Source organism: Sus scrofa, chromosome 2 (genome assembly GCF_000003025.6).
Source record: "Sus scrofa isolate TJ Tabasco breed Duroc chromosome 2, Sscrofa11.1, whole genome shotgun sequence".
Lineage (NCBI taxonomy): Eukaryota > Metazoa > Chordata > Mammalia > Artiodactyla > Suidae > Sus > Sus scrofa.
In genome coordinates, this window is record NC_010444.4 from 28,105,191 (window position 1) to 28,132,586 (window position 27,396).

Consider the following 27,396-nt stretch of genomic DNA (forward strand, 5'->3'; position numbering starts at 1 on the left):
ATCTTTGGAAAATTACCTTAAGTTGGCCCTGTGTTTTACATCTTTTTTTGTTTTTTACCTTAGATCCACATTTCAGATACAGTTTCTTATTTACTGAACTCCATGAATAAAGGGGCTCAACAAGCACTTAGGTATATTTTACAGCAGTGTAAGTTTTAAGAGCTCTTTCATCCTTTTCCTACTTACGTGGAATTCCTGTTAATGTCAGAGGGATTTACTGTGATTGAAATGAAGGAAGTTTGTGTCCTGGAAAAGTTTGTAAGCAGTCTTTAGATATATAAATGGTATTATATATTTATGAACAACGCATAAATGTTTAAATAGTATTAACATGAACAGAATAAGATAAGACGTTAAAGATATGTCTATATTAGCAATTGAAGGGAATTGGAGGGGAAAACGAATTAATTGTCTGGGTAATTTTTTTTTTCTTTAAGGTTGGAAGAGAGAATGGGGAGAGCCTCTACTCCGGTTGAGTAATGAATTTGCCTCCTTTCCGATATAAGGTTCTATGTGGTCTCCATTTCACTCAATGGTCACACCGTCTATCAAGGGTGTGATAAGTAGGCGTCCTAGGATTCAATATTTCACTTTCGTTCATCTACTTCATCCAAAATCCATCAAGAGGTCCTGAAACATGGAGGAAAGGAATAAAAGAGAGGAAAAGGTAAGACTACTGTTACTCTGAAATCTTTATCTTGATTAACTAGGAGAATAATGCCTCAACCATGGCATAACATAAAGAAAAGTGTTCAGAAAGAGGATCTGGTTGAAGCGGCAAAAGGTAAAGTTCACATACTTGCTGGGTTTGCCTCATTGCTTTTCATTAAGATTTGAATTGGAAATTAAAGAAAAACCAGTATATTAGGAAAAAGTCTTAGAAAGTATATGTTTAATGCAAATTTTCTGAGATGAGGAATTTATGCTTTGTTCTCCTATGTAGTATATATACAAAATAAGGTCAAATAAAGTCAACTAATTATAAGCTCTAAAAAGACCCAACCCAATCATAAACTTATAATAAAACTTCTCCCATAGTGTATGTAATGCATATAGTAAATTAAAAAAAAATTTTTTTGGCTGTGCCCACAGCATACAGCTGGGCCAGGGATCAAAACTGAATCACAGCAGTGACAACACCAGATCCTTAATTGCTAGGCCACCAGGGAACTCCCTTAAATTTTTTTTTTAAGAGTAAATGTTTTGTAGTTGATTAATCCATTGTCTTGATATTGACATCTAAAATTCGATAGCTGGAGTTCCCGTCGTGGCGCAGTGGTTAATGAATCCGAATAGGAACCATGAGATTGCAGGTTCGGTCCCTGGCCTTGCTCAGTGGGCTATCGATCCGACGTTGCCGTGAGCTGTGGTGTAGGTTGCAGACGCGGCTCGGATCCCCCGTTGCTGTGGCTCTGGCGTAGGCCGGTGGCTGCAGCTCCGATTCGACTCCTAGCCTGGAAACCTCCATATGCTGCGGGAGCAGCCCAAGAAATAGCAAAAAGACAAAAAAAAAAAAAAAAAAAAGTTGTAAAATTCAATAGCTAATTGACATGTTACATTGTTATATATGTCAAAGTGAAAAGACAATATGTACAGAAAATTTTAGATAAATTTCTATCACAACATGTGGCACTACCAACATGAAATTCTGTAGGTTATATAAGTATATAGCCATAAATATTTTTATTAAATGTATATCATGTGCCAAGCACTGAGCTGAGGCTGCAGGTACAAAGATGAATAAGATATAATTCCCTCCCACAAACATAGAAACAATTAACTGTAATGACATGTGATAAGTGCTATGACAAACAAGTTATGAGCATTTGCTTTCACTATAGCATTTATATAAGCTATAGAAACCTGTTCATTTACTTCGTGCATATAACATTTTTCTTCAACGTACGTATTATCTCCTATTATTCTCCTGGGGAGTCACTGTGCTTATTCACAACAAATTCTAAGTAGCTAGAATATTTATCTTTCACGTCTAATATAGGATGTGAAAACTGTGATTATGGAGAACCTAGTTTGGGAGACATGTAAAGATGCTCACTCCCTTTACTACACCAAGTAAAAATGACATATTTTCAGTCTCTGACAATTAGGTTTAGGGTTGGATTAAGACCCCTGAAGCCTTAATCTATGTCCTGTAAAAATGATTCTATATTATAATAAAGATTCACAATCCGTTCATAAAAGAACACACACTTGTAGTGAGGAAAGCTCTTACTTTACATGTGTGTGGAGTTACATCAGATTGAAAAGGAGGAGATAATGAAGACAGAGAGCTAAAAGGAAAGAGAATGCAGAAGAAAGAGGAACTTCCCATCAACCAGACTTGGACTTAGACACCTGATAGCCAGCGAACATTTATTTCACTCACTCATTAATTCATTTAATCAACTAATACTTATTGAGTTCTTAAAAATGACAGGCATAATGACAGGTGGGTACTATCATTACTTCTATTTTACTGATGTGGACTTTTGAGGCAAAGAGAGACTGATTCCTTGTCCAAGTATATCAGCTAGTAAAGGGCAAGAATTTGTATCAAGCCATTTGCTCTTAACAGCTATGTATGAACCATCCACTGTGCTAGCCTTTGGGATTTAAAAGTAAATGTGACTAGAGTCCCTGTTGTGAAGGAATTCACAGTTTATTTGGAGAAAGAAATTGCAAATAATTGCAGCTCAATGTGATAAACAATACAATAAACATGTAGAATATCACAGAGGGAATGATTAATTCTGCTTAGATGGGAGTAAAGGGTTGACAAAATTTTAAAGAGGCTAGAATTTAAAGAAGGAGAATTTAAAGAAGGAGAAAAAGTGATTTTAGGCAGGCAGGCAGTTGTAAATGTAGAGGGAGCAGCGTATGTAAAAGCTAAGGGTACTTCAGGTGGGGTGAGGTACTGGGGATGGAGAGCCCAGAAAGCAGTGTATGGAATTCTAAATACTTTTAATATGTTTATTAACTTTCATTTAAAAAATTTTTTGTTTTGTCTTCTTAGGGCCACACCTGCATCATAGGGAAGTTCCCAGGTTAGGGGCAGCATGGGATCCGAGTTGCATCTGTGACCTACACCACAGCTCATGGATACGCCTGATCCTTAACCCACTGAGCAAGGCCAGGGATCAAACCTGCTTTCTCATGAATCCTAGTCGGGTTCATTAACTGCTGAGCCTCGAAGGGAGCTCCCATCCTTTGAGTTTTACAGGATCTTTTATATAGAATCTGGGGCTGGGGTCAGAGTCCTAAAGCCCTCCTTTAGGATTTTCCACTTTCAGTCTTTAGACTCTTCCTTTCATCTGTTCCCCACACAATTGACTAATAATACCAGGAGTTAGTCGTTCAGGGGGGGTAGGTGGCACTGTTTCTAGTATGAGTCCATTACATAATCATATGATAATTATGTAATTAGGTAATTATGGTAATCATATGATAAATAAAATTATATACAATGACAAGATTATGATTATAGTAAAGAGTTTTTCCCTCACAATAATTTCTCTATTATTATTTTTTTTTGTCTTTTATTTTTTTAGGGCCACACTAGTGGCATATGGAGGTTCCCAGGCCAGGGGTCGAATCAGAGCTGCAGCCACAGACCTACGCCACAGACACAGCAACTCGAGAGCCTAGCTGTGTCTGCGACCTACACCACAGCTCACGGCAACTCTGGATCTCCAACCCCCTGAGCAAGACCAGGGATTGAACCAGCGTCCTCATGGATGCTAGTCGGGTTCGTTGACCACTGAGCCATGACGGGAACTCCTCCCTATTATTTTTTGTGTAATCTTCAAAATACCTTTTTAGTGAACTGTAATTTACTCATTCTTTTATTTTGAAATTTAGGTTATTCACAATTACATGCCACTATAGACAATGTCATGCTGAATAATTTTTCATACATATTTTTTCCCTCATGTTATTTCCTTAGTGCGAGTTCCCAGAAGTGAGAGAAAAAATAATATTTTTATAGCTTTTCTTGTGTATTACCATATTGCTTTCCATTTGCAACAACATAGATGGACTTGGAGGGCATTATGCTAAGTGAAATAAGTCAGAGAAATTCAAATACCATCTAACTCATGTGGCATGTAAATGCAACAAACTACTGAATACAACAAAAAAAGCAGGCTCAGATGTAGAGAATAAACTAGTGGTTACTAGAGGGAAAGGGAATGGGGGAGGGGCAAGATAGGGGTAGGAGATTAAGAGGTACCACCTATTATCTGTAAGATAAATAAGATACAAGGATATAACATACAACACAGGGAATGTATAAATGAAGCATAACTTTTAAAAATTTCAAATCACAGTGTTATACGCCTGTAAAATATAATATTGTACATTGACTACTTTGATTAAAAAAAAAACAAAGATAGATGAACAAAACTAGGCTCTGCCTACATGGTGATTATGTTCTAGGATATAGACAATAAACAAATATACCATGTTATATGGTAATTCTATTATAGAGAATAAAACAAGGGGGAGGGTGGTAGAGTATGTGTGTGGGTGTTACTATTTAGGATAGTCAGGCAAAGTCTCCCTGATATGTGACATCTGGGCAAAGACCTGAAGGAAGGGAAGGAGTAAAAAGAGTTCCAGACAGACATTTACTTGCAAATATGCAAATATGGTTACATTTTGAGGACAGGGACCATTTCTTTCAGATTTTGGTAGCACAGCAAAAACTATGTATGTAGGAGGCCTGAAATATATTGCATTCTATATTATTTAGGTGCCAGAAAAGGTGTGATCACCAGTATGATTATCTCTAAAGTTCTTCTCTTTATTACTTCACTTAAAAAAAAAAATCAACATTTAATTGTTTATGTTTGAATCTTGCTGATAACGCTTCCACAAGATTCAAACATAAAAAAAGATAAGGAGAGAAGGATTGAGAGTTTGGGATTGACAGATGCAAAAGCTATTATATATAGAATAGACAAACAACAAGGTCCTATTGTATAACACAGGGCACTATATTCAATATCCTGTGTTAAAACATAATGGAGAAAAATGTGTAAAAGTATGTATATGTATCTGAATCACTTTGCTGTATACCAGAAATCAACACATTGTAAATCAGTATACTTCAATATATGTATGGTATTCAGTGAGGTCTCCCTCTCTCTCCTAGCCCCTCTACAGTTCTTACTGCTCCTATTAAGTTTTCATTTATCCTTTCAAAGATTTTTTTTAACATAGATACATGAATCAATACTTAAAGAAAAACATTGAACATCCAGAGATATAAACTTCCAAGAGCTTTATCTTAAAAAAATAAATAAATAAAGTCAATCATATTGCTCCAGGTGCTCAGGATCCCCCACTCACACTTGGCAAGGGAGTAAAGCCCTGAAAACCGGAAGTGCCCTAGGGTGTGAAAAGGTGAACCGGAAACGCGGGGTTGGTGGGAGCTAGAGGCTTTTGGCTGAGGTAACTCCGAGTCGTTACTAACTTGCTGGTAGGCTCTGTGGAAGTACTCCTGATTTTTTCACCCAGGATCCATTTAAAGTTTGACTTGCATCTCTGGCTGCTCAGGGGCTGACTTGCCCCTAGTCATGGAGTTTTGTGTTGGTGGTTTCTAGAATCTTACACTGACCAGACCAGGGCGAGGCCGGCATCCTTGGACCTCGCAGTTTTTGCTTGGGCTTCACCTGACTCCCTGAAAACGGTGTCGAGCCCTCAGGTTAGTAACATGGGTCTTGTCTATTCTAGTGGAGAGCAGATGCATCTCTCGTGCGCTTTAGGGTTGGTTGGTTTTGTTTTTAAATCTTGCGTGTGAGCTTTGAATAAGTGTAATCATGTTAGTCATGCTTGTAAAAAATTTCAAATGAGTCTAATGCTTAAGGTTTGTAATATTTTGAACTGGCTGTTTGGGTCTCGACTTTCTTTGGTGGATGTTACTTTGCAGAATGTTTGAAATATATTCTGAAGAAAAATTCTTCTAGGGCTTTGACTGGTCATGTACGTCCTCAGGAAAATTTCTCCAGTTTTCTTTATTCTTAGGGTAATTTTATTCTGAAGTGCTTTGCATAAGCAAACTAAATTGGAATCTTTCTGGGAATGAAGTGGCTGACCTAATCTTGAAAATGCTGAACTGTAGATTTAAATTCATCATGTTATTGTCTTAGTCTTCAACTTAGCCTTTCTTTTGGACACATCAGTGATAACGCAAGGCATTTATGGAAGGCTTTATAATCAGTATGCTTCATTTAGAAAGAAAATGTGAACATTCCATTAAGAATTTTCCCCTTAGATTAATGAAATCCTTTAATTTTTGATTATAGGGTGTTTTGCTTTAGCTGTGATAAATGCCTGTGGCTGTTTTTGTTTTGTGCCTTGAAGGAAAAATCCTTGCTGAAATATTTTAATCTGAAAATGGGCAAATAGAAGTTCCCATTGTGGCTCAGCATAGACTCTGTGAGGGTGCAGGTCCAATCCCTGGCCTCCCTCAGTGGGTTAAGGATCCAGTGTTGCTGCAAACTATAGCAATAGGCCACAGATGCTTGACTCCAGCAGTTGCTCTGGCTGTGGCGTAGGCCTCAGCTGCAGCTCCAATTCAACCCCTAGTCTGGGAACGTCCGTATGCCTCAGGTGTGGCCATTTGAAAAAAAAAAAAAAATCAGCAAATACCATGCAGGTGGAGTTTATTCTGTAGTCCTTCACAATTTTCTTTTCTAGTTACTTCTTTAGCCAATCTGAGTGTTTATGATAACCCGCCCTGGTTTTAGGGTTGGTTTAGAGGAATTAGTGAACTTTTAAAAATTATCTTCCCTACTTGATGATTTATAAAGTGTGCTAATGTAGCCCGAGAGAATATTTTAACTTTTATACTGTTTCATACCATATTATCAGGAACTAATATCAATTTTTACATCATATTGCCCACTGGGTGGCAGCATGGGGTTTTTTTAGTTTCTTTAGTTTTGACTGTGGATTTCATAACTCCAGGAGCTGTAATGGTGTTTATTCTGATGGTAATAGATATCTATCATACGCTGAATGCCAGGCACTGGACTAAATACTTTAGGCCCATTATCTCATTTAATCATGAAAAACAAATCCCAAACCCTGTGACATAAGTATTCCCATTATTCTGACATGAGGAAGCTGTGGGAAGGAGCTTAAATAATAATGTAAGGCCGATATATATTACAGGGCTGATAAATTACACAGCCAGTAAGTGGTAGAGCCAGAATTGAAACAGGTACTTAACTACTACGTCTTGCTAGTCAAAGGAGAAGTTAATGTAGGTTTATAGTGACCAAATAGTGAAGAGCCAGCAGTTAAAATGAGAAATCTGTGAATATTCTGAAAGAGGTGAGAATTGAATGTTTTTTATGTTTTACCGAATGTGCCTCAAGAAATTGGGGGTGCATCGTTTCCAAAAGACAGTATTTACTAAATTGTGTTCTAAGGTGTACTAGTCCTGGGAGATGCTTCAATTAAAAAAAAAAAAAAAAAAAAAAAAAAAAAAGGTACCTGTGACCAGAAATGCTCTTGGAGATTCATTAAAGGCACTCAAAAATCCTGCAGTAAAGGAAACTGTTTAATACAACTTTTTTGGAACTGATAGCATTCGTATACTTTCCGATTATATCCCACATTAAAAAATATGGAGTTCCCGTCGTGGCTCAGTGGTTAACGAATCTGACTAGGAACCATGAGGTTGCTGGTTTGGTCCCTGGCCTTGCTCAGTGGGTTAAGGGTGCAGGTTGCAGACTCGGCTTGGATCTGGCGTTGCTGTGGCTGTGGTGTAGGCTGGCGGCTACAGCTCTGATTCGACCCCTAGCCTGGGAACCTCCATGTGCCGCGGGAGTGGCCTTAGAAAAAGGCAAAAAGACAAAAAAAAAAAAAAAAATTTACATGCAGGCCAGTATAAACATATGTATATACATCTGCAATAAGATACTAAAATAAAATGCACACGAGGTAGTATTTACCTTTAGTATGAGCAATGTAGTCTTACATTTTCTATTTTACTTCTTCTAATCTTTTTTTTAAATAGTAAATATCTTTGTTAATATTTATTCTTCTGTTCATCCTGGTAATAGTTGAATGCACAATGTTTCTTGTTGGGAAATTATTCTTTATAATAATAACTAAGGCCACTAGCAAAGTAAGGACATAGGAAGTAATTTTATTGTTAGAATTTCCCAAAGTACATTCTTTCTGACACGTTCCCCAGAATATTAATTTGTATTATGAATTATCAAAAAAGTGTTCCATGGTCAAGATAAACCAGTCTAAAGTTAGGTAGGTTCTACCTTTGCTAATGGTATTGTTAATGTCTAAGATGAGGAGTTAGGATGCAGCATTTCCCAGTTTTATTTGACCAGGGAACCTGTTTTTAGTGAGGTATCTTGTGGACCTTGTGCCTTTTATAATATACTTTGGGAAATGATCAAGTTGATAATTAGTTTTAAAATGTTTTTGTTGTAACATACAAATTTTAGGTGAAAATTTTTATTGTAAATTCTTCACCTAATTTTCATAGTTCATTTAGCCTATTTGCTAATATCAGCATGGCAGAGAAACATGTCAGAAAGCCTTTCAGAGGTTAATGAATTCCAACCAGGAACCATAGTTGCCACCTGGCCTTGCTCAGTGGGTTAAGGATCCGGTGTTGCTGTGACTGTGGTATAGGCCCACGGCTACAGCTCTGATTAGACCCCTAGCCTGGGAACCTCCATATGCTGCTGGTGTGGCCCTAAAAAGACAAATAGAAGACAAAACAAAACAAAAAAAGCCTTTCAGCTTCTTAGTTTGCCTATGATCCATGGAAACTTTCTGTTAATAATAAGAAAAGTCTTTATGAAATTCTTTGGCAGTGATTAATTTCATATAAACTAAAACTTTTATTTGCAGTTTAAATTCAGTGAGCACTAAATTTCCAGCTGTGTTAGAATCAGCCATGTTAAGACATTTTGGCAATTTTATTTCATATTTAGAAAAATGTGGAGTTATTTAAAGGTTATAAGTGTTTAAGAAATGTTTAAAGGATTTTTCTACATTTTATTTATAAGGTGGCCAAAATTAGTGCTTATGCACTTGATCCAAAGATTTCTGTAGTGTTGTTTTAGGTTAGTTGAATTTATAGTACCTTTAATAGTTTCTTTCATGTTTCGTTCCATAATGATCCTTAAGGAGAGATTTTTCTAATTCTCTCATTTCCTTCACACATCTCAGACCATTTAAGTATAGAACTTAAGTATTTCTAAATTTCTAAAATTTATATATGAAATCCTACTCCTGTTCTTTTTTCTTTTTCTTTTTTGGCCGCCTCATTGCATATGGAGTTCCCAGAGATCAGATCTGAGCCGCAGTAGTGACCTACATCATAGCTGCAGTAATGCCGAATCCTTTAACCCACTGTGTGGGGCAGGGATTGAACCTGCATCCTGGTGCTGCAGAGATGCTGCCAATCCTGTTGTACCACTGCAGAAACTCCCTACTCTTTTTAAAAATTTTTATTTATTTTTTGCTTTTTAGGGTCACACGTGTGGCATATGGAAGTTCCCAGCCTAGGGGTCAGATCAGAGCTGCAGCTGCAGGACTACACCACAGCCACAGCAACGTGGGTTCCAAGCCACATCTGTGACCTACTCCACAGCTCATGGCAACACCAGATACTTAACCCACTGAGCGAGGCCAGGGTTTGAACCCGCATCCTCTTGGATACTAGTTGGGTTCATTACTGCTGAGCTACAGCGGAAACTCCCCTACTCCTTTTCTTAAGTCAAGAAGAAATTTGGCAAAGATTTTACTGTGAATATTTTACTTTTAATAGTGTAAAACATTTTTTTCTGTAAGAAACTCAGTGTTTTAGTGAGTACACATAATTTATAGAAAATTTAAGGAAATTATCAAGTGTTCCCATGATGCATTGCCTACTGGAGCTTAATCAACCTTCTACAAACATGAAACAGTTAATGAAAAATAACTTTCATGGCAGCATTATAAATTGATATAATAAAGTACAAATTTATGTGACCTAGGCAGTAGGAATGGGCAGTATACACAATAAGGTGCTAATCATATGATATGGGCAACAAGTACTATTGAGAAAAGGAGAAGTTGGTGTCAGCTGGATTCATAAGAAAATTTCATCAAGGAGATGGAATTTGATCTGATTTTTAAATATGTTTAAATAGAAAAGATAGAGGAAGGCATTCTATATGACAGAGCAGAATGTGTGAAGGTATTAATCAGTTTAGGCTCCTTAATATGGCATCATAGACCCTTCTCAAGCCTCATCCCATCATCTCCCAGTTTTATAAGTGACTCTAATCTCCTTAAACTGTTTTTAGTTCTTCGTTTATTTTAATTATTTATTTCTCCGCCACACCTGTGGCATATGGAAGTTCCCAGGCTAGTGATTGATTCTGTGCCACAGCTCCTTAAACTATTACCTTATATCTCTCCAAACATAATTTTGTGAAAATTGCTCATCAACAATCTCCTACTCTCCAAATCGATTCGTGTTAGAAAGAACTACCTTCCTGTCCTTCAGCCAAATTTGATTTCCCCTTGCTCAGGATCTATCTAGAATCCTCCCCCATGGACTATTTCTTGAATTCCTCAAAAGCCTAAAATCTCTTCTCCATAGGTTAATTATATCAGAATTTTACTGCTAGATCTAGCACTTGACACCATCTCTTTCAATTTGCTATTACAGTTAAAACTATTTGGGTAATGAGACAGGATATTTACAACCAAATAAAAATTTACACTTAGTTTTGCTTCCTTATTTTATAGGTGAAAATGAGTCTTGGGGACTGTGTACTTTGAACTCTGAATCCTTAGAGAACCCCTTTTTTATCTGTCATGTCGTTTATATCATGCCTAGTGTTATCATGTCTGGGATTACACTTATTTGAATAAATGCATTATCTACCATTCTAGACTCTTAAAGACCATTAACTCGCATTTGTATCACTTGGAGTTTCATGAACAGAAAGATATATTGAATTATATCATGCTTATTCTTTACTGTCTCTATATAAGAAGTCTAATTAAAAAAAATCCATATGTGGACACTTTTTCCATTTCTCTTCATTACATAATTGTTTTTCTCTAGATCTTTCTAGTGTTATGATATCTTTTTAAAGATATCTTAGGATATAAACTCAGATATCTTAAGATATAAACACGTACTATATCTTCAGGAAGTGCATTCTGTGCAACATGCAATGCAATAAATATTAATTGAGTGCCTGACTTTTTAAAATTATTGTATAAGGCAGTATGAGGATATAAAAATGAGACGACCATAGTCTCACCACTTAAAATATAATGGCAAATGCAGTTATTGTTAATGTAAGATAGAGTATGATTTAATCAATTCCACTTTGACACTGTGCTGTGTGGAACATAAAAACTCCTTTGATTCTTCACTTCTAGGGGGGATACACTCTAGGAAATGTAATGTTTATTATATTGTTATATTATAAATGGTCCTAATGAAGTTAAGGTGATTTTCCAATGAATGTTATAGAAATCCAAGATCAGATAATTAAGTAGTGTTTATATATTTTTAGTCATGTTTTGGTAATTTTTTCTCAATCTTTTTCAATCTACACATATACCACCTTGTGTATAGTTAATGAATAAAGTTTTTTTTACAAAAGAGCTTGCTTTTTTTGACAAGTGTCATCCATATTTTACATTTAAATATTATATTAATTACTTCTGAATGAGATATGCTTATAAGACTGATTTCATATTCAGTTCAAGTCATGAGATTGTAAGAAAAAAACAATATGATGAATAACTTGTGGGCTATTTAAGGAAAAAATAGGCAACTTGGAACTTACAGCTCTTTAACAAAGAATTCTTTTGGAAATTTAGTAACTGAAAAATCACAATATTATATCTGTAGAGCTATTGTTGATGATTTTGTTTATACTCTGAATGTTTTAGCTAATGTCAAAGCCTACCAGTTGTTATTATGTGAAATGATAGTGTGAAATTGATGCTGTTATAGTATAACAATAAGGACGTGACTCATGTATTTTATGTACACATGCATTCAACTGTAGTGACAAATGGCTTCATGCTGTGTGATTAAATGCATATTAGCGTTTGCCCTAGGCATTTGATTATTACCATCTTTACTTCATTACATTACCACACTGTATGGCCATATAATTTATAAGATAATACACACATCACTTTGTTGCTGATAGGAATTATTCTGTTTTATGGATGGTGTCCTTTAATTTTGCCTTTCATGGATTATAAAATTGGTTAATATCTGCTGAAGTGAATCACTGGAGAAGCAAATAAAGATGTTGGCCTCAGGTCACAGTGTCATTTGTGATACTGGCAAAATCTTACAGGCTCATTTATCCCTGTACATGATTGATAACAGCATGGGTTAAATGGAGAAAGCTTTGCTTCTATTAAAGGATCATCATGAATGAAGACCTCCCACTTAAAAGTCAGGCATGATGAGAAGACAAGAGACTATCTACAGGTCAGATTAAATAACTTAAATAATTTAAGTAGAATGACAGTGTAATTTGTCCATTTTGTGTTATTACTCTGACCCCTATCAGGATTATAGGCTAACTTACTTTCTTCTGTAGAGTATTTAAAATGTTATTTTTAATAAATATTTTCAAAGATAAAAAAGCCTTTAGAGCTCTTAAATTGTGGTAAAATAGAGATTATTATATGTTTCTGAAAATAAAATCTTACAAAAAAACCCCTGCAATCCTTGTAAAATTCAGAAATATGGTGAATGTTGAGGTCATGCTTTAAGCTTCTATAGACTTTATTTTAAATTATTTCATAATGAAATATTATAATTAATTACTACAATACATTTATATTATAAATAATAAATTTATTAATAAAATTACTATAAACAAACTATTTGCAAGCATTAGTTAGTAACACTTTGAAGCCAGATGTTAAAGATATAAGAGTTCCTGTCGTGGCGCAGTGGAAAAGAATCTAACTAGGATCCATGAGGATGCAGGTTTGATCCCTGGCCTCGCTTAGTGGGTGAAAGATCCAGAATTGCTGTGAGCTGTGGTGTAGGTTGCAGACACGGCTGAGATCTGGCATTGCTATGGCTCTGGTGTAGGCTGGTGGCCACAGCTCAGATTAGACCCTAGCCTGGGAAACTCCATGTGCCACAGGTGCGGCCCTAAAAAGCAAAAAATAAAAAAAAATAAGAAATAAAGATACAGTCAGCATTTTTAAATGATTACTTTCCTGTATGGAATCATTGCGTTTATTCAAATTGTGGTTCAAAATAAGGGAAAGCATAAGCATTTTTGGATAATAAAGGCAGTATTGGATTGTGAAAGTGTTTTGATCTGTTGAGTAAAATATGAAAAAAAGAGCAATATGTGAATAAAATCTCAAATGTTACGTGTCCTTTAAATGACCAAAAAGGAATTGTTTTGACATAAAAGCATTCTCATTTCTTGTTCGTTGACTATTGAAGGCTTACTGTATGCCAGGACTCTAATATATTACTTTGTTTAATCCTCACACCCTGTGAAATAAGTATCTCTGATTATAGATGAGGAAACTGAAACCCAGAGAAGTCCACAGCTAGTAAGATGAAACAGAATTTGAATCTGCATCTGTTGTGGATTCTTTTTTTTTTTTTTTTCCATACCCACAGCATGCAGAAATTCTGGGGCCAGGGATTGAACCTGCGCCATGGCAGTGACCTGAGCCACAGCAGTGACAATGCCAAGTCCTTAACCTACAGCACCACCAGGGAACTCCTGTTGTGGATTCTTATAGGAATCTACAAATATGGATCTATCTTTTCAAAATAGATAATAAAAATACTTTACCACAAAATTTCAAAACCATTGCATTTCTCACTTTATCAAGCTGATCACATTCCTGTAGTGAAAACTTCTTTTGGACTGTGAATCTCAATGAGAAATACATTTCACATCATGATCCAGTACACTTACGTGTATTTACATTTATATGTAAATAAAACAAAAGTTTTATGAAACTTCCCACATATGAAGATTGCTGATATATTCCAATCTATTCTTTTCTGTTCTCTTTCATGATAAAAATTGCTGCTTGCAACTAAACTGATTTTTATATCTCTTTTAAGGGTTCTCGACTGAAGTAATTCTGTACTAATTTAAAATATACACAATAGGAGTTCCCGTCGTGGCGCAGTGGTTAACAAATCCGACTAGGAACCATGAGGTTGCAGGTTCAATCCCTGGCCTCGATCAGTGGGTTGAGGATCCAGCGTTGCAGTGAGCTGTGGTGTAGGTTGCAGATGCGGCTTGGATCTCGTGTTGCTGTGGCTCTGGCGTAGGTTCCATATGCTGTGAGAGCAGCCCTAGAAAAGGCAAAAAGCCAAAAAAAGAAAAAAATAAATAAAATAAAATATACACAATAAAGTTTTTTCTTCCATTATAGAAGTTATATATACTTTTCATAGAAAGCAGAATGAAGGGGAAAACATCACTTATTCCTTGATAACTGAAAGACAACTGCAGTTAACATTTTGATGTATTCTCAGTATTTTTTTGGGTGGTTTATATTAGTATTGTTTTAACTAAGAGGAATATGTAATTTTGCATCCAGATTTTAAAAATTTAATATTTATCAAATTTATGTGTGCATGTAATAAAAAGAATTAAATTTTTTTACAAGATTTGTTCAAAAAAACCAGTAATCTCTGCCACTTCCTCCTCTCCAGAGCAACTGCTTTAAACTGTTTTAGCTGATTCTTTATACGTTTGCTTCCACATCTCTAAATAATATTGTTACTTCTTAATTTTCCAGTTTTAGGCATATCAAATAACTTCCTGTAATGGAAGATGAGGATTTAACTTAGTTTTAATTTTTTTGCTTTAACCCTTCCCCCTTCACACACATTTCATACTCCCCATAAAGTTACATCACAATCTTGATTATTTCAGTATTTAGAGTTACATTATTATGGCTGCATAATGCTTTTCGCAGCCAAACCATTGTAGTATGCTGTGATTATTTTTCCTTTTCAACATTCTTCCCAACTCCATTGTCTTGTTTTTCTCTATTGCTTAATTTTTAATGTATTCATCACTAATCCCAGACTTTTCTCAGTGATATGAAATTCTTACTAATGGCTTAAAAACAGTTGGTAATCTGTTAATTTCATCCTATTGAGGGACTTTCTATCAGAACCTGCTGAACCACTCCAATCTGGACTGGTGGCTGTTCAGGTTTGCTGTACAAGTGTCATCTTGCTCTCTCCCTTCACCATCCCAGGAATTCCTTTCTTCTTTCTCTCTTGTACAGAGTACCCTGTTTCTCGGATCCCGTACCTTCCTCTTTCTCAGAGAAATCCTTAAGTGGCTACCTGAGAAAAGATGCATGGAAAGTAAATTGTTTTGGAGACTGCATGCCAGAAAATATCTTCTACCTTCACAGTTGGCATGGCTGTGAAATTCTAATTTTGTAATAATTTCTCCTTAATTTTGAAGGCTTAGCTTCTTCTTCCTTTTTTTCCCTTTTTTTTCCAGCCACCCCCAGCATATGGAGTTCCTGGGCCAGGGATCAGATCCGAGCCGAAGTTGCAAGTATGCCGCAGCCGTGGCAACACCAGATCTTTAACCCACTGTGACATGCCAGGGTCGAACCTGCATCCCAAGGTTTAGCTTCTTAATTGCAGGTTTCTTTGTAGATTTTGAAAAACTCTTAGGTAATTCTTCATCCTTTTGTATGAAAAAAAAATTGTTTCCCTTTCTGGAAGTTTACAGGATCTTCCCATTTTCTTTAGTATTTTTTTAACTTCACCTTTTTTTTTGGGCGGGGGTAGATTCTTGGTACTGATTTGCATGTCTTGACAGTACTGTGTCTAAATCTCTTAAATCCTTTATAATTACTCTTAAGCCAGCCCCAAGCCACTCAATCCTGTTTGCTTTTTTTTCCCCCCACCATGTTGTGTCTTGGCACCATCTGTTAATGAATTCTTTGCAAATTACAAGTTTTTAGTTCTGGGAAAATTGATTTTGAAAAATATTTTTTCTTTTTATGGCCACACCATGGCATATGGAAGTTACCAGGCCAGGGATTGAATCCCAGCCATAGTTGCAACCTGACCTGAGCCACACCTGCGGCAACGTGGGATCCTTTAACCCACCATGCTAGGCTGGGGATTGAACCTGTACCTCCACAGAAACCTGAGCTCTACAGTTAGATTCTTTTTTTTTTTAATTTTTTTATTAGGGTATAGTTGATTCACAGTGTTGAGTCAATTTCTGCTGTACAGCATGGTGATCCAGTCATACATATGTATATTCTTTTTCTCATACTATCTTCTCATATGGTCTATCCCAAGAATCTAGATATAGTTCTTTCTGTGCTATACAGTAGGACCTCATTCCTATCAATTATAGGTGTAATAGTTTGCATCTACCAACTCCAAACTCCCCATCCATCTCACTTCTTCCTCCCTCCACCCAGTAACCACAAGTCTGTTCTTTATGTTCGTAGGTCCATTTCTATTTTGTGAATAGGTTTATTTGTGCCATGTTTTAGGTTCTATATATAAGTGATATTATATGGTATTTGTCTTTCTCTTTCTGACTTATTTTACTTAGTATGAGAATCTGTAGTTGCATCCATGTTGCTGCAAATGGCATTATTTTGTTCTTTTTTATGGCTGAGTAGTATTCCATTATGTATATATATATATGTATCATATCTTCTTAATCCATTCATCTAGACATTTAGGTTGTTTCTATGTCTTGGCTATTATGAATAGTGCTGCAGTGAACATAGGGGTGCATGTATCTTTTTGAATGAAAGTTTTGTCCAGATATATGCCCAGGAATGAGATTACTCAGTCATATGGTAGTTCTATATTTAGTTTTCTGAGGAACCTCCATACTGTTTTCCATAGTGGTTGTACCAACTTACATTCTCAGCAATAGTATGGGAGGCTTCCCTTTTCTCCACACCCTCTCCAGCATTCGTTATTTGTAGACTTACTAATGATGGCCATTTTGAATGATGTGATGTGGTACCTCATTGTAATTTTGATTTGCATTTCCCTAATAATTAGTGATGTCGAGCATCTTTCCATGTGTCTTCTTTGGAGAAATGTCTACTTAGGTCCTCTGTCCATTTTTTAATTGGGTTCTTTGTTTATATTTAATTGTATGAGCTGTTTATATATTTTGGAGATTAAGCTCTTGTTGGTTGCATCGATTGCAACTATTTTCTCCCATTCCGTAGGTTGTCTTTTTGTTTTTGCTTGTAAGTTTGACTAGGTCCCACTGGTTTATTTTTGTTTTTATTTCTATTGCCTTGGGAGACTGACCTAAGAAAATATTTCTATGGTTGATGTCAGAGAATGTTTTGCCTACATTCTCTTCTAGGAGTTTTATGGTGTCATGCCTTATGTTTAAGTCTTTAAGCCATTTTGAGTTTATTTTTGTGCATGGTGTGAAGGTATGTTCCAGTTTCATTGATTGACATTGTGGCACTTGCTGAAGAGACTTTTTGCATTTTATATTCTTGACTCCTTTGTTGAACATTAATTAACCATAGGTGTCTGGGGTTATTTCTGGGCTCTCTATTCTGTTCCATTGGTCTATATGTCTGTTTTTGTACCAGTACCACACCACCTTGATTACTGTAGCTTTGTAATATTATCTGAAGTCTGGGAGAGTTATGCCTCCTGCTTGGTTTTTTCTGTTAAGGTTGCTTTGGCAATTCTGGGTTTTTTTATGGTTCCATATAAAGTCTTGGACTATTTGTTCTAGTTCTGTGAAAAATGTCATGGGTATTTGATAGGGATCACATTAGATCTGTAGATCACCTTGGGTAGTGTGGCCATTTTAACAATATCGAGTCTTCCAATCCAGGAGCATGGGCTATCTTTCCATTTCTTTGAATCCTCTTTTAATTTCCTTGTTTAATGGTTTATAGTTCTCATAAGTCATTCACCTCCTTGGCCAGGTTTATTCCTAGGTATTTAAATTTTTTTTGGATGCCATTTAAAATTTTTTTATATTCCTTTTCTAATATTTTATTGTTAGTTCCTGTTGTGGCTCAGCAGTAACGAATCCAACTAATATCCATGAGGATGCAGGTTCAATCCCTTGCCTTCTTCAGTGGGTTAAGGGTCGGCATTGCTGTGGTGGTGGTGTAGGCCAGCAGCTATGGCCTTGATTCAGTCCCTTGCCTGGGAACTTCCATATGCTGTGGATGCGGCCTTAAAAAAAAAAGACAAAAAAATGATAATAGTATTTCACTGTTCGTATACAGAAATGCAACCTATTTCTGAATGTTAATCTTGTATCCTGCTACTTGGTGAATTCGTTGAGCAGTTCAAATAGTTTTTGTGTGGTTTCCTATATATTTTGTAAAAAATTCACTGACCAACTAAGTATTAAATGTTTAGGTTAACTTGTATCAGTGTTTTTCACATTTTAGTGGAATTGTTAAGACAGGATTTTTGATTCTTGATTCAGTGGGTCTCAGGCGCTAGAATTTGTGTTTCTAAAAAGTCCTTAGGTGTTACTGATGTTGTTGGTGCAGAACTACACTTTAAGAACCACTGATTTACTTCATTGCTTTTGTTGTTTGTGTAACACTATTGATTATTAAAGTTAACAGGAGGTAATATTATTTTCTACTCTTAACATAAAGTACTATTCTCATATTTTGTGGGTGTTTGGCTAATGATTTTGAACTTTGAGCATTTAGGACAAGTAATGTTATATGTAGCAAGAAACAAATACCAGGTTACTAAATATATACACTTTAAAGTGTATTTATGTTAAATGAATAATATTTAGACATTGACTTCCCATTTAAAATAGAAGGAGCATTTTGATGGAAATTACTTAGCCTTCTTTAGTAATAAAATTCATAATAAAAATGTAGCAAGCTTCTTAAAGAGATCAGTAGGTTAAAATCTCTTCTGAGATATATTGGAATATAAGTAATATATAATATCTATTTAAAGAAATACAACTTTCTGTTAAAATATTAATAATACTTAAACATTACCATTATCATATGCACTATTTTAAAGGTCTCAGTAGTATATAAAAGGAAATCAAACATAGTTGTCCATTTTTCCTATACTCTTTTCACAGTTATTTATTTATTTATTTATTTGGCTGCCCCTTGGCATAGCGATCTCCTGGGCCAGGGATCAGATCCAAGCTGCAGCCACAGACTAAGCTGCAGCAATGCTGGATCCACTGTGCTGGGCTGGGCATTGAACCTATGTGTCAGTGCTCTCAAGCCGCTGCTGATTCCATTGTACCACAGCGGGAGTTCCTTTTCACAATTATTTATTAATTTAACTAATTGGAGTTGTTAATCTATCTAAAATGATATTTCAAGGCTTTAACAGTGCCATTCTTTTAAAACCCATTCTTTTAGGGTTAAACTTGAAATTTATTGTCAGGTTAGGGAACTGAGCCTCAGAAAATTAGTCTTTTTCCTTCAAGATTATAAAGTTGACAAAGCAGTCAGTTTTTTTACTCGTGTAGGCCTCTGACTTTGAGTTCAGTGATTTAAAAAAAAATTTTATACCTTGTAGGAACTAATACACTAAAAACCTCAGAGAAGCAATTTAAGGCTCAAAAGAAAGATTGAGGTGAAATTGCTTTGTAATAAGTAAGAAGTTGTCTAAAAATAAACTATTCTAATTGCCTTTTAATTCACTGAGTATTTATTTTGTGCCTAGAACTTTACTGAATATTGTCCAGGAATAAATTAAAGCAATGTAGAACAGTTTTTGCCTTTAAGAAACATCCAAATTGAAGAGGCAGATGGAATGCACTTGGAACAACTGGTATTAAACTTTATAGTGTTGAATTGAAGCACACAACAAGGAATTTAGAGAATGGAGCGATTTTGAGTAGTCAAGGAAGGATTCCTGGAGAAAAGATGAATACAATATAGATGGGGGGGGGAGGTTGAAAAAGTATTCTCAGTACCAAGGTGGACACGAGCATGGATTAGGTAGGAGAGAGCAAGGAAACTGTAATAGAGGAGGTCTTGGTCTTCTCTTGGGACTTCTATTTGGTGTAGAAAAGGATTAAGGTTGAATAGGTGGATGAAACTAGAAAGTGGGGAAGCTTTAAGCATCAGGCAAATGCATTTGGATTTGATTTGCAAACAAGAGGAGACCTCTTGAATTTGAAGATTGATTTTGGAGACTGAGATTTAAGTGGTGGTATTTGTTTGTTTTGGCCACACCTACAGCATACAGAAGTTCCCCAGTCAGGGATCCAACCCACGTAGCAGCAGCAACCCATTGCTGTGACAGTGTAGATCCTTAACCTGCTGAGCAAAAGAAAACTCTTTAAGTGGTGTTTTGAAAAATAATTCTAGAGAAAATATGCAGGATAGATTGAAGTAGGGGAGAAGATTAAATAAAGAGATAACGGGAAAATGTGATTATAGTTCATGTCTGAGGTAATGAGGGTCTGACTAGATTTATAGCAATAGGAGCAGTGATGCAGAATGAATCTAAGGGCCAATTAGAAGGAAGAACAAACAGGTCCATTTAGAGGTTAGATTTAGGGGATGAAGGAGAGTGAACATGAAGACAGAAGTGGGGGGACAGAGGGAGAGGGAGAGAGAAAGAGGAGAGATCCAAGATTTTGTGTATGTTCATTGGAGATTTAAAAAAAATATGTGGTACTACTGACAGAAATAAAGTTAAAAATATTTGAGAGAGAAATGCAATTTTTTTCATTTTTGTTTTTAGGGCTGCACCTGTGGCATATGGAAGTTCTCAGGTTAGGAATCCAATCAGAGCTACAGCTGCCAGCCTGTGCCACTGCTGCAGCAATGCCAGATATAAGGTGCATCTGTGACTTACACCACAGCTCATGGCAATGCTGGATCTTTAACCCACTGAGTGGGGCCAGGGATTGAAGCCAAAATCCTCATGGATACTAGTTTATTTCTGCTGAGCCACAACAGGAACTCTAGAAATGCAAATTTTGATTTGTTAAATCTGAGGTGAAAAAATACAAACAAGATCTTTTGAGATGACTGAAGATACATAGGGAATTGTTCACAAAGTAGTCACAAGATAGAACTTTAGAGCTGGAAGTAAATTTAAAGTAAAAAAGTAGATCCAGAAAGGTCAAGTGGTTTGTCTGAAATCACATGACTACCTATTAACAGATTCGTTAATATCAACTGATTCCCAGTCTGTTGCTCTTTGAATCATTATTTATGTACCTAGCTATAGCAAGGGTCACTAGCTGAATACCTTCAAGAACTAGGAAAGTGAAGTAAATTCATTTAATGGTTAAAAATATGGAGTTAATCTCTGACATTACTATATATCAAGCCCTGTCCTAGGTGCTGAAGACACAACATGGCTAAGATGGATGAGACTGTGCTCTCATGAAGCTCACTTTTTAAAGGAGGGACATAATAAAGTAAATAGATAATTAATCGATAATTTTGAGTAGTGGGAAGTGCTGTAAAGAAAATAAAACAGTATTATGTACTGAAAAGTATAGAGGTATTATTTGAGCTGAGACTTGAAAAGCATGGAGGAAATTCTATATAAATGAGATAGAGCATTTCAGGTAGGAGTTCCCGTCGTGGCGCAATGGTTAACGAATCCGACTAGGAACCATGAGGTTGGGGGTTCGATCCCTGCCCTTGCTCAGTGGGTTAAGGATCCGGCGTTGCCGTGAGCTGTGGTGTAGGTTGCAGACAGGCTCGGATCCCGCGTTGCTGTGGCTCTGGCATAGGCCAGTGGCTACAGCTCCGATTCGACCCCTAGCCTGAGAACCTCCATATGCCGCAGGAGTGGCCCAAGAAATAGCTAAAAAGACAAAAAAAAAATTAAAAAAAAGATTCAGATTTGTAGAACAGAAACAGACTCACAGACTTTGAAAACAAACTTAGGGTTACCAAAGTATGGTTCCCAAAGGAGACAGGTGGGAGTCGGGAGGGATGGACTCAGGGTTTGAGGACAGTATATGCCCACTGTGGTGTATAGAATGACTGGCCAACAGAGACCTGATGTATAACACAGGGAACTCTACCAATATTCTGTGATAATTTATATGGGAAAAGAATCTGAAAAAGAATGGATATGTGTACATGTATAACTGAATCACTTTGTTGTACAGTAGAAATTATCACAACATTGTAAATCAACTATATTTCAATAAAACCTAAAAAACAGACAAAAACCTCTGGAGTTCCCAATAGCTCAGCAATTAAGGGTTCAGTGCCATCACTACTGTGTCTCTGGTTACTGCTGTGGCATAGGTTCTATCCCTGACCTGGGAACTTCTGCATGCTGCAGGTGCAGCCGAAAAAACACAACCCCCCCCCCCAAAAAAAAAAAAAACCCATAAACTGACTTCAACAGGAAATACTTCCTGGGTTTTCCAGTTTTTTTCTCTAGAGCCATATCCATATTTCTTTTCAAGATAGACCTCTGTCTGCTTTGGACATATCGGACTGCTCTGAGATAATGCCCTTGAAATTCTTATATACGTAGTAAATTGCCTTGCATTTTCTGAGGCAATAAAGGGTCTTGGTTTGATTTTTTATTTTTTTTGAGATATTTCTTACTGTAAGCATTTTTGTTGATTAGAGACTAGAACTGTGAAATGGTTTTATTTTCCAACCCAGGACATCTTGGACCCTCTGTATTTTCTATAGATTTGACTAAATGAACCTGAACAATTTGTTCTTTATATACCTTTAATATTTAGCTAGGGGGAAGAAAAAAAAAAAGGCCAGTTGACACTTCTAGCATTCTGCCTGGAAATCTCCTTATATACGCATTTTAATTAGGTGCAAATTTTTTTTCTTTTTACAGCTGCACCTGTGGCATATCGAAGTTTCCAGGCTAGAGGTCAAATCAGAGCTGCAGCTGCCTAGCCTACACCACAGCCATGGCAACAATGGATCTGAGCTGCATCTGTGGGCTGCAGCTTATAGCAATTCTGGGTCCTTAACCCACTGAATGAGGCCAGGGATTGAACCTGCATCTTCACAGAGACTATATCGGGTTCTTAACCCACTGTGCCACAATGGAAACTCCTTAGTTAGGTACATTTTTAATCTTCCTGAAAGTAATCTTACTGAAGACAGTACTTTGGTCACTTATTTCATACCATCTTTCCAGACTCTAGTAACAGTTTCCTCATCAGTGCTACATATTTTAAGTTTTTGTATGGTGTCATTCCATTTCCAGTATTCATTTCTGTATTAGTTACCTGTTGCTGAATAACAAACCACCCAAAACTTAGTGGCTAAAACAACAATATTATTTCTTGTAGTTTTGTGGACTGACTGGGATGCTTAACGGTTGATTTCAGGTAGGCTTTTTCATACAAGTTTATTTAATTGATGGGTTTGCCTGGGGCTGAGCTCAGAAAGAAAAGCTGGAACTTTTGGGTCTCTTCTTTTATGTGTTTTTTTTTTTTTTTTCATCCCGCATTTCTTCACAGCATGATGATCTCTGGGGATCATTCCAAGAGTTCAAAGGCAGAAACTGTAGCACTTTAAACTCTGGAACTCGTGCAGTGTCAATTCTGCCACATGCTATTGATCAAAGAATGTTATATGACTAGCCTAGATTCAAAAGGATTAAGAAATATATTCCATTTTTGGTTTGGAGGAGCAAGAAAGTCATATTGCAAAGAGATGTGGATACTGAATGGGAGGAATTTGTGTCCATTAAATATGTATAAGAATATATATACAATATATAAATAATCCCCAGATAAGAGAAGCTTTTATATTCATAACACAAAAACACAATTCTTTGACATGAACTCTTGAACATTAAAAACATGAAAAATTTCAATAGAGTGATCAGAAGATAAAGGCAAGATCTCTTAGAAATTGGAACAAAATAGCAATAAGATGGAAGTAGGAGAGAAAAGAAAATTAGATAATCAATATATATATATGATTCAACATCATACTAAAAAAGAGAACAGAGAATGTGGGGAGGATATTATTAAAGAAATAATGTAGGTATACTTTTCTACAGCTGAGGCCAAACTGTCTGTTAAAGGTGAGGTTGGAATAATGTAATTTTCAGAAATTTTTACATTAAAAAAAATTTAGCTCCCATTTCTTTTCCCCCAATAGGAAATTATTGGGGGTATTGTTGATTAAAACCAGGAAAAAGCAAAAAAGAAGAAGGCATAGGAGACAGGAAACAGAAATTCCAACACAAGAAAATGTCAATGGAAAACTGGAAAATAGTCGTGTGTCTGGACCAGGCCAGGTTGGAGCAACAGAATGGAAGAATGTGGGAGACTTATGGCTGAGATCATTTTGTCTTTTTTTTTTTTTTAGGGCTGCCCCCTCGGCATATGGAGGGTTCCCAGGCAAGGGGTCTAATCAGAGCTGTAGCTGCTGCCCTACGCCACAGCCACAGCAACAGCAGATCCGAGCCGCCTCTGCCACCTTATACCACAATTCATGGCAATGCCAGATCCTTAACTCATTGAGCAAGGAGAGGGATCGAACCTGCGTCCTCATGGATGCTACTCAGATTTGTTTCCATTGAGCCACTTCAGGAACTCCTAAGATCATTTGTTGTTTTGAAAATGTAAAAAGATGGTTGACTGACATTTTTAGGAGAATTTGGAAAAAGTGGCTGGTACAAAGCAAAATAAGAAACGGAAAGGAGTTTCTGTCCTGGCTTGTCGGTAACAAACCTGACTAGTATCCATGAGGACTCGGGTTTGATCCCTGGCCTCCCTCAGTGGGTTAATGATCTGGTGTTGCTGTGAGCTGTAGTGTAGGTCGCAGAACTGGCTTGGATCTGGTGTTGCTGTGAGCTGTGGTGTAGTTTGCAGACATGGCTTGGATCTGGTGTGGCTGTGGCGTAGGCTGGCAGCTACAGTTGCGATTTGACCCATAGCCTGGGAACTTCCATATGCCACAGGTGCAGCCCTAAAAAGATTAAAAAAAAAAGAAGAAATAGTTTTGTTATTTAGAAATATAAATGCATATATCAGAAGGAACAGCTGGAATAATTGAAAGTAGCTGACTCTGAGAAGTGGGAATGGGGGGGAATGTAGGCCAGCTGATCACTGTTTTCCAGTGTTTGCTTATCAGATTTTTTTTTAACAAATGCAAATATCACTTTGGTTAAAATTAAAAATTAAAACAAAGAAACAAAATGAATTAAGATATGATCCTACCCTTAGGGGTCATCTTATGTAACAGTGGTCTTTTATACTGGTAACTATTGGTAAACATATGTAGATATACATAGTTATAATATATTCTCAAATATGCAGTAGCATGATAGATTAGAATTCTTTTTTGAAGAACCTCCATACTGTTTTCCACTGTGGCTGCAGCAATTGTATTCCCACCAACAGTGCATGAGGGTTCCCTTTTCTCCACATGCTCGCCAACACTTTTTACTTGTTTTTTTTTTTGGTGATTGCCGTTCTAACAGGTGTGGGGTGTTGCTTCTTACCGTGATTTTGATTTGCATTTCCTTAATGATTAGTGGTGTTGAGCACCTTTTCATTTACCTGTTGGCTGTCTGTTTGTTTTCTTTGGGAAAATGTCTGTTCAGAGCTTCTGCTTGTTGTTTAATGGGATTGTTTGCTTTTTTTGCTAATGAGTTTTATGATTTTTTAAAACATATTTTGGATTTTAACCCCTTGTCAGACAAATGACTTGCAAATATTTCCACCCATTTTCTAGGTTGCCTTGTCATTTTTTTTTTTTTTTTTTTTTGTCTTTTTTTTTTGTCGGTGTTGTTTGTTGTTGTTGTTGTTGCTATCTCTTGGGCCGCTTCCGCGGCATATGGAGGTTCCCAGGCTAGGGGTCGAATCGGAGCTGTAGCCACCGGCCTACGCCAGAGCCACGGCAACGCGGGATCCGAGCCGCGTCTGCAACCTACACCACAGCTCACGGCAACGCCGGATCCTTAACCCACTGAGCAAGGGCAGGGACCGAACCCGCGACCTCATGGTTCCTAGTCGGATTCGTTAACCACTGCGCCACGACGGGAACTCCTGCCTTGTCATTTTTTGACAGTTTCCCTTCCTGTGAAGAAGCTTTTTAGTGTGATGTAGTAATCCCTTGGGTTTATTTTTACCTTTGATGTCAAATCCAAAAAAATCATCACCAAGACTGATGTCAAGGAACTTGCCTCCTGTTGTCTTCTAGGAGTTTTATGGTTTCAGGTCTTATGTTCAAGTCTTTAATCCATTTTGAATTAATTTTGTGTATGGTGAGAGTCAGTGGTCCAGCTTCATTCTTTTTCATGTGGCTGTCATTTTCGCAACACCATTTAACAAAGAGACTGTTCTTTTCCTATGGTATATTTGTGGCTTCCTTTGTAATAAGTTAATTGACCATATATGTGTAGTTTACTCCTGGAATATATGTTCCATTGATCTATGGGTCAGTTTCTCTGCTAATGTACTGTTTTAATTACTGCAGCTTTGCAATATAGTTTGAAGTCAGGAAATGTGATACCTCTGGATTTGTTGTTGTTCCTCAAGGTTGGTTTGGCTTTGTGTGTGTGTGTGTCCATACAAATTTTAGTAGTGTTTGTATTATTTCTGTGAAAAATGCCATTGGAATTTTGAGAGACTGCATTGAATTTGTAGATGGCTTTGTGTAGTACGGAAATTTTCACAATATTAATTCTTACAATCCATGAGCACAAAGCATCTTTACATTTTTTGTTGTTTTCAGTTTCTTTCATTAATGTCGTAGTTTTCAGTGTGTGAGTCTTTCATTTCCTTGATTAAATTTATTCCTAGGTATTTTATTTTTTAATGCAGTTATAAATGGGATTATTTTCTTAACTTCTTTTTCTTATGGTTGGTTATTAGTATATAGAAACAGAACAGATTTTTAGATTTTGATTTTGAATCCTGCAAATTTACTGAATTCATTTATTCTAACAGTGTTATGGGTTTTTTGTTTTTGTTTTTTTTTGTAGAGTCATTAGGATTTTCTATATGTAGTATCATGTCATCTGCAAATAGTGACAGTTTTATGTTTTCTTTTCTGTTTTGGATGCCTTTTATTTCTTTTCTTTACCTAATTCCTCTGGCTGGAGCTTGTAGTATATATTGAAAGAGAATTAAGAGTGGGCATCCTTGCTTTACTTCTGTTCTTAGGGGAAGAGCTTGCAGCTTTTTGCCATTGAGAATGATATTGGTTATGGGCTTGTCATATATGAAAAAAGTACCTTTTATATTTTAAAAAAAGTACCTTTTATATTTAGAAAAAAATTTATATTTTAAAAGGCACTTGTTTTATTTTTTAATGGTTGTTATTTTAAGCCATTATGTTTTGGGGGGAATTGTTATACTGCTAAACGGTTTATATATCTTTAACCTTCTACTACCAAATTTTTTTCCAAAGTGTTTTTACCAATTTACACAC

The 27,396-nt window shown here is 36.4% G+C and overlaps 1 protein-coding gene across 1 annotated transcript in view; it reads left to right on the forward strand.

The window, feature by feature from the left end:
* The window catches only part of CCDC73 (coiled-coil domain containing 73), a 164,448-nt gene that overhangs the window by 11,544 nt on the left and 125,508 nt on the right, over positions 1-27,396 (forward strand). Inside the window, exon 2 of the mRNA XM_021083216.1 lies at positions 438-667. Within this exon, the coding sequence (XP_020938875.1) occupies positions 638-667 (30 nt within the window). The 5' untranslated portion in view covers positions 438-637. The remainder of the gene's footprint in view (positions 1-437; positions 668-27,396) is intronic.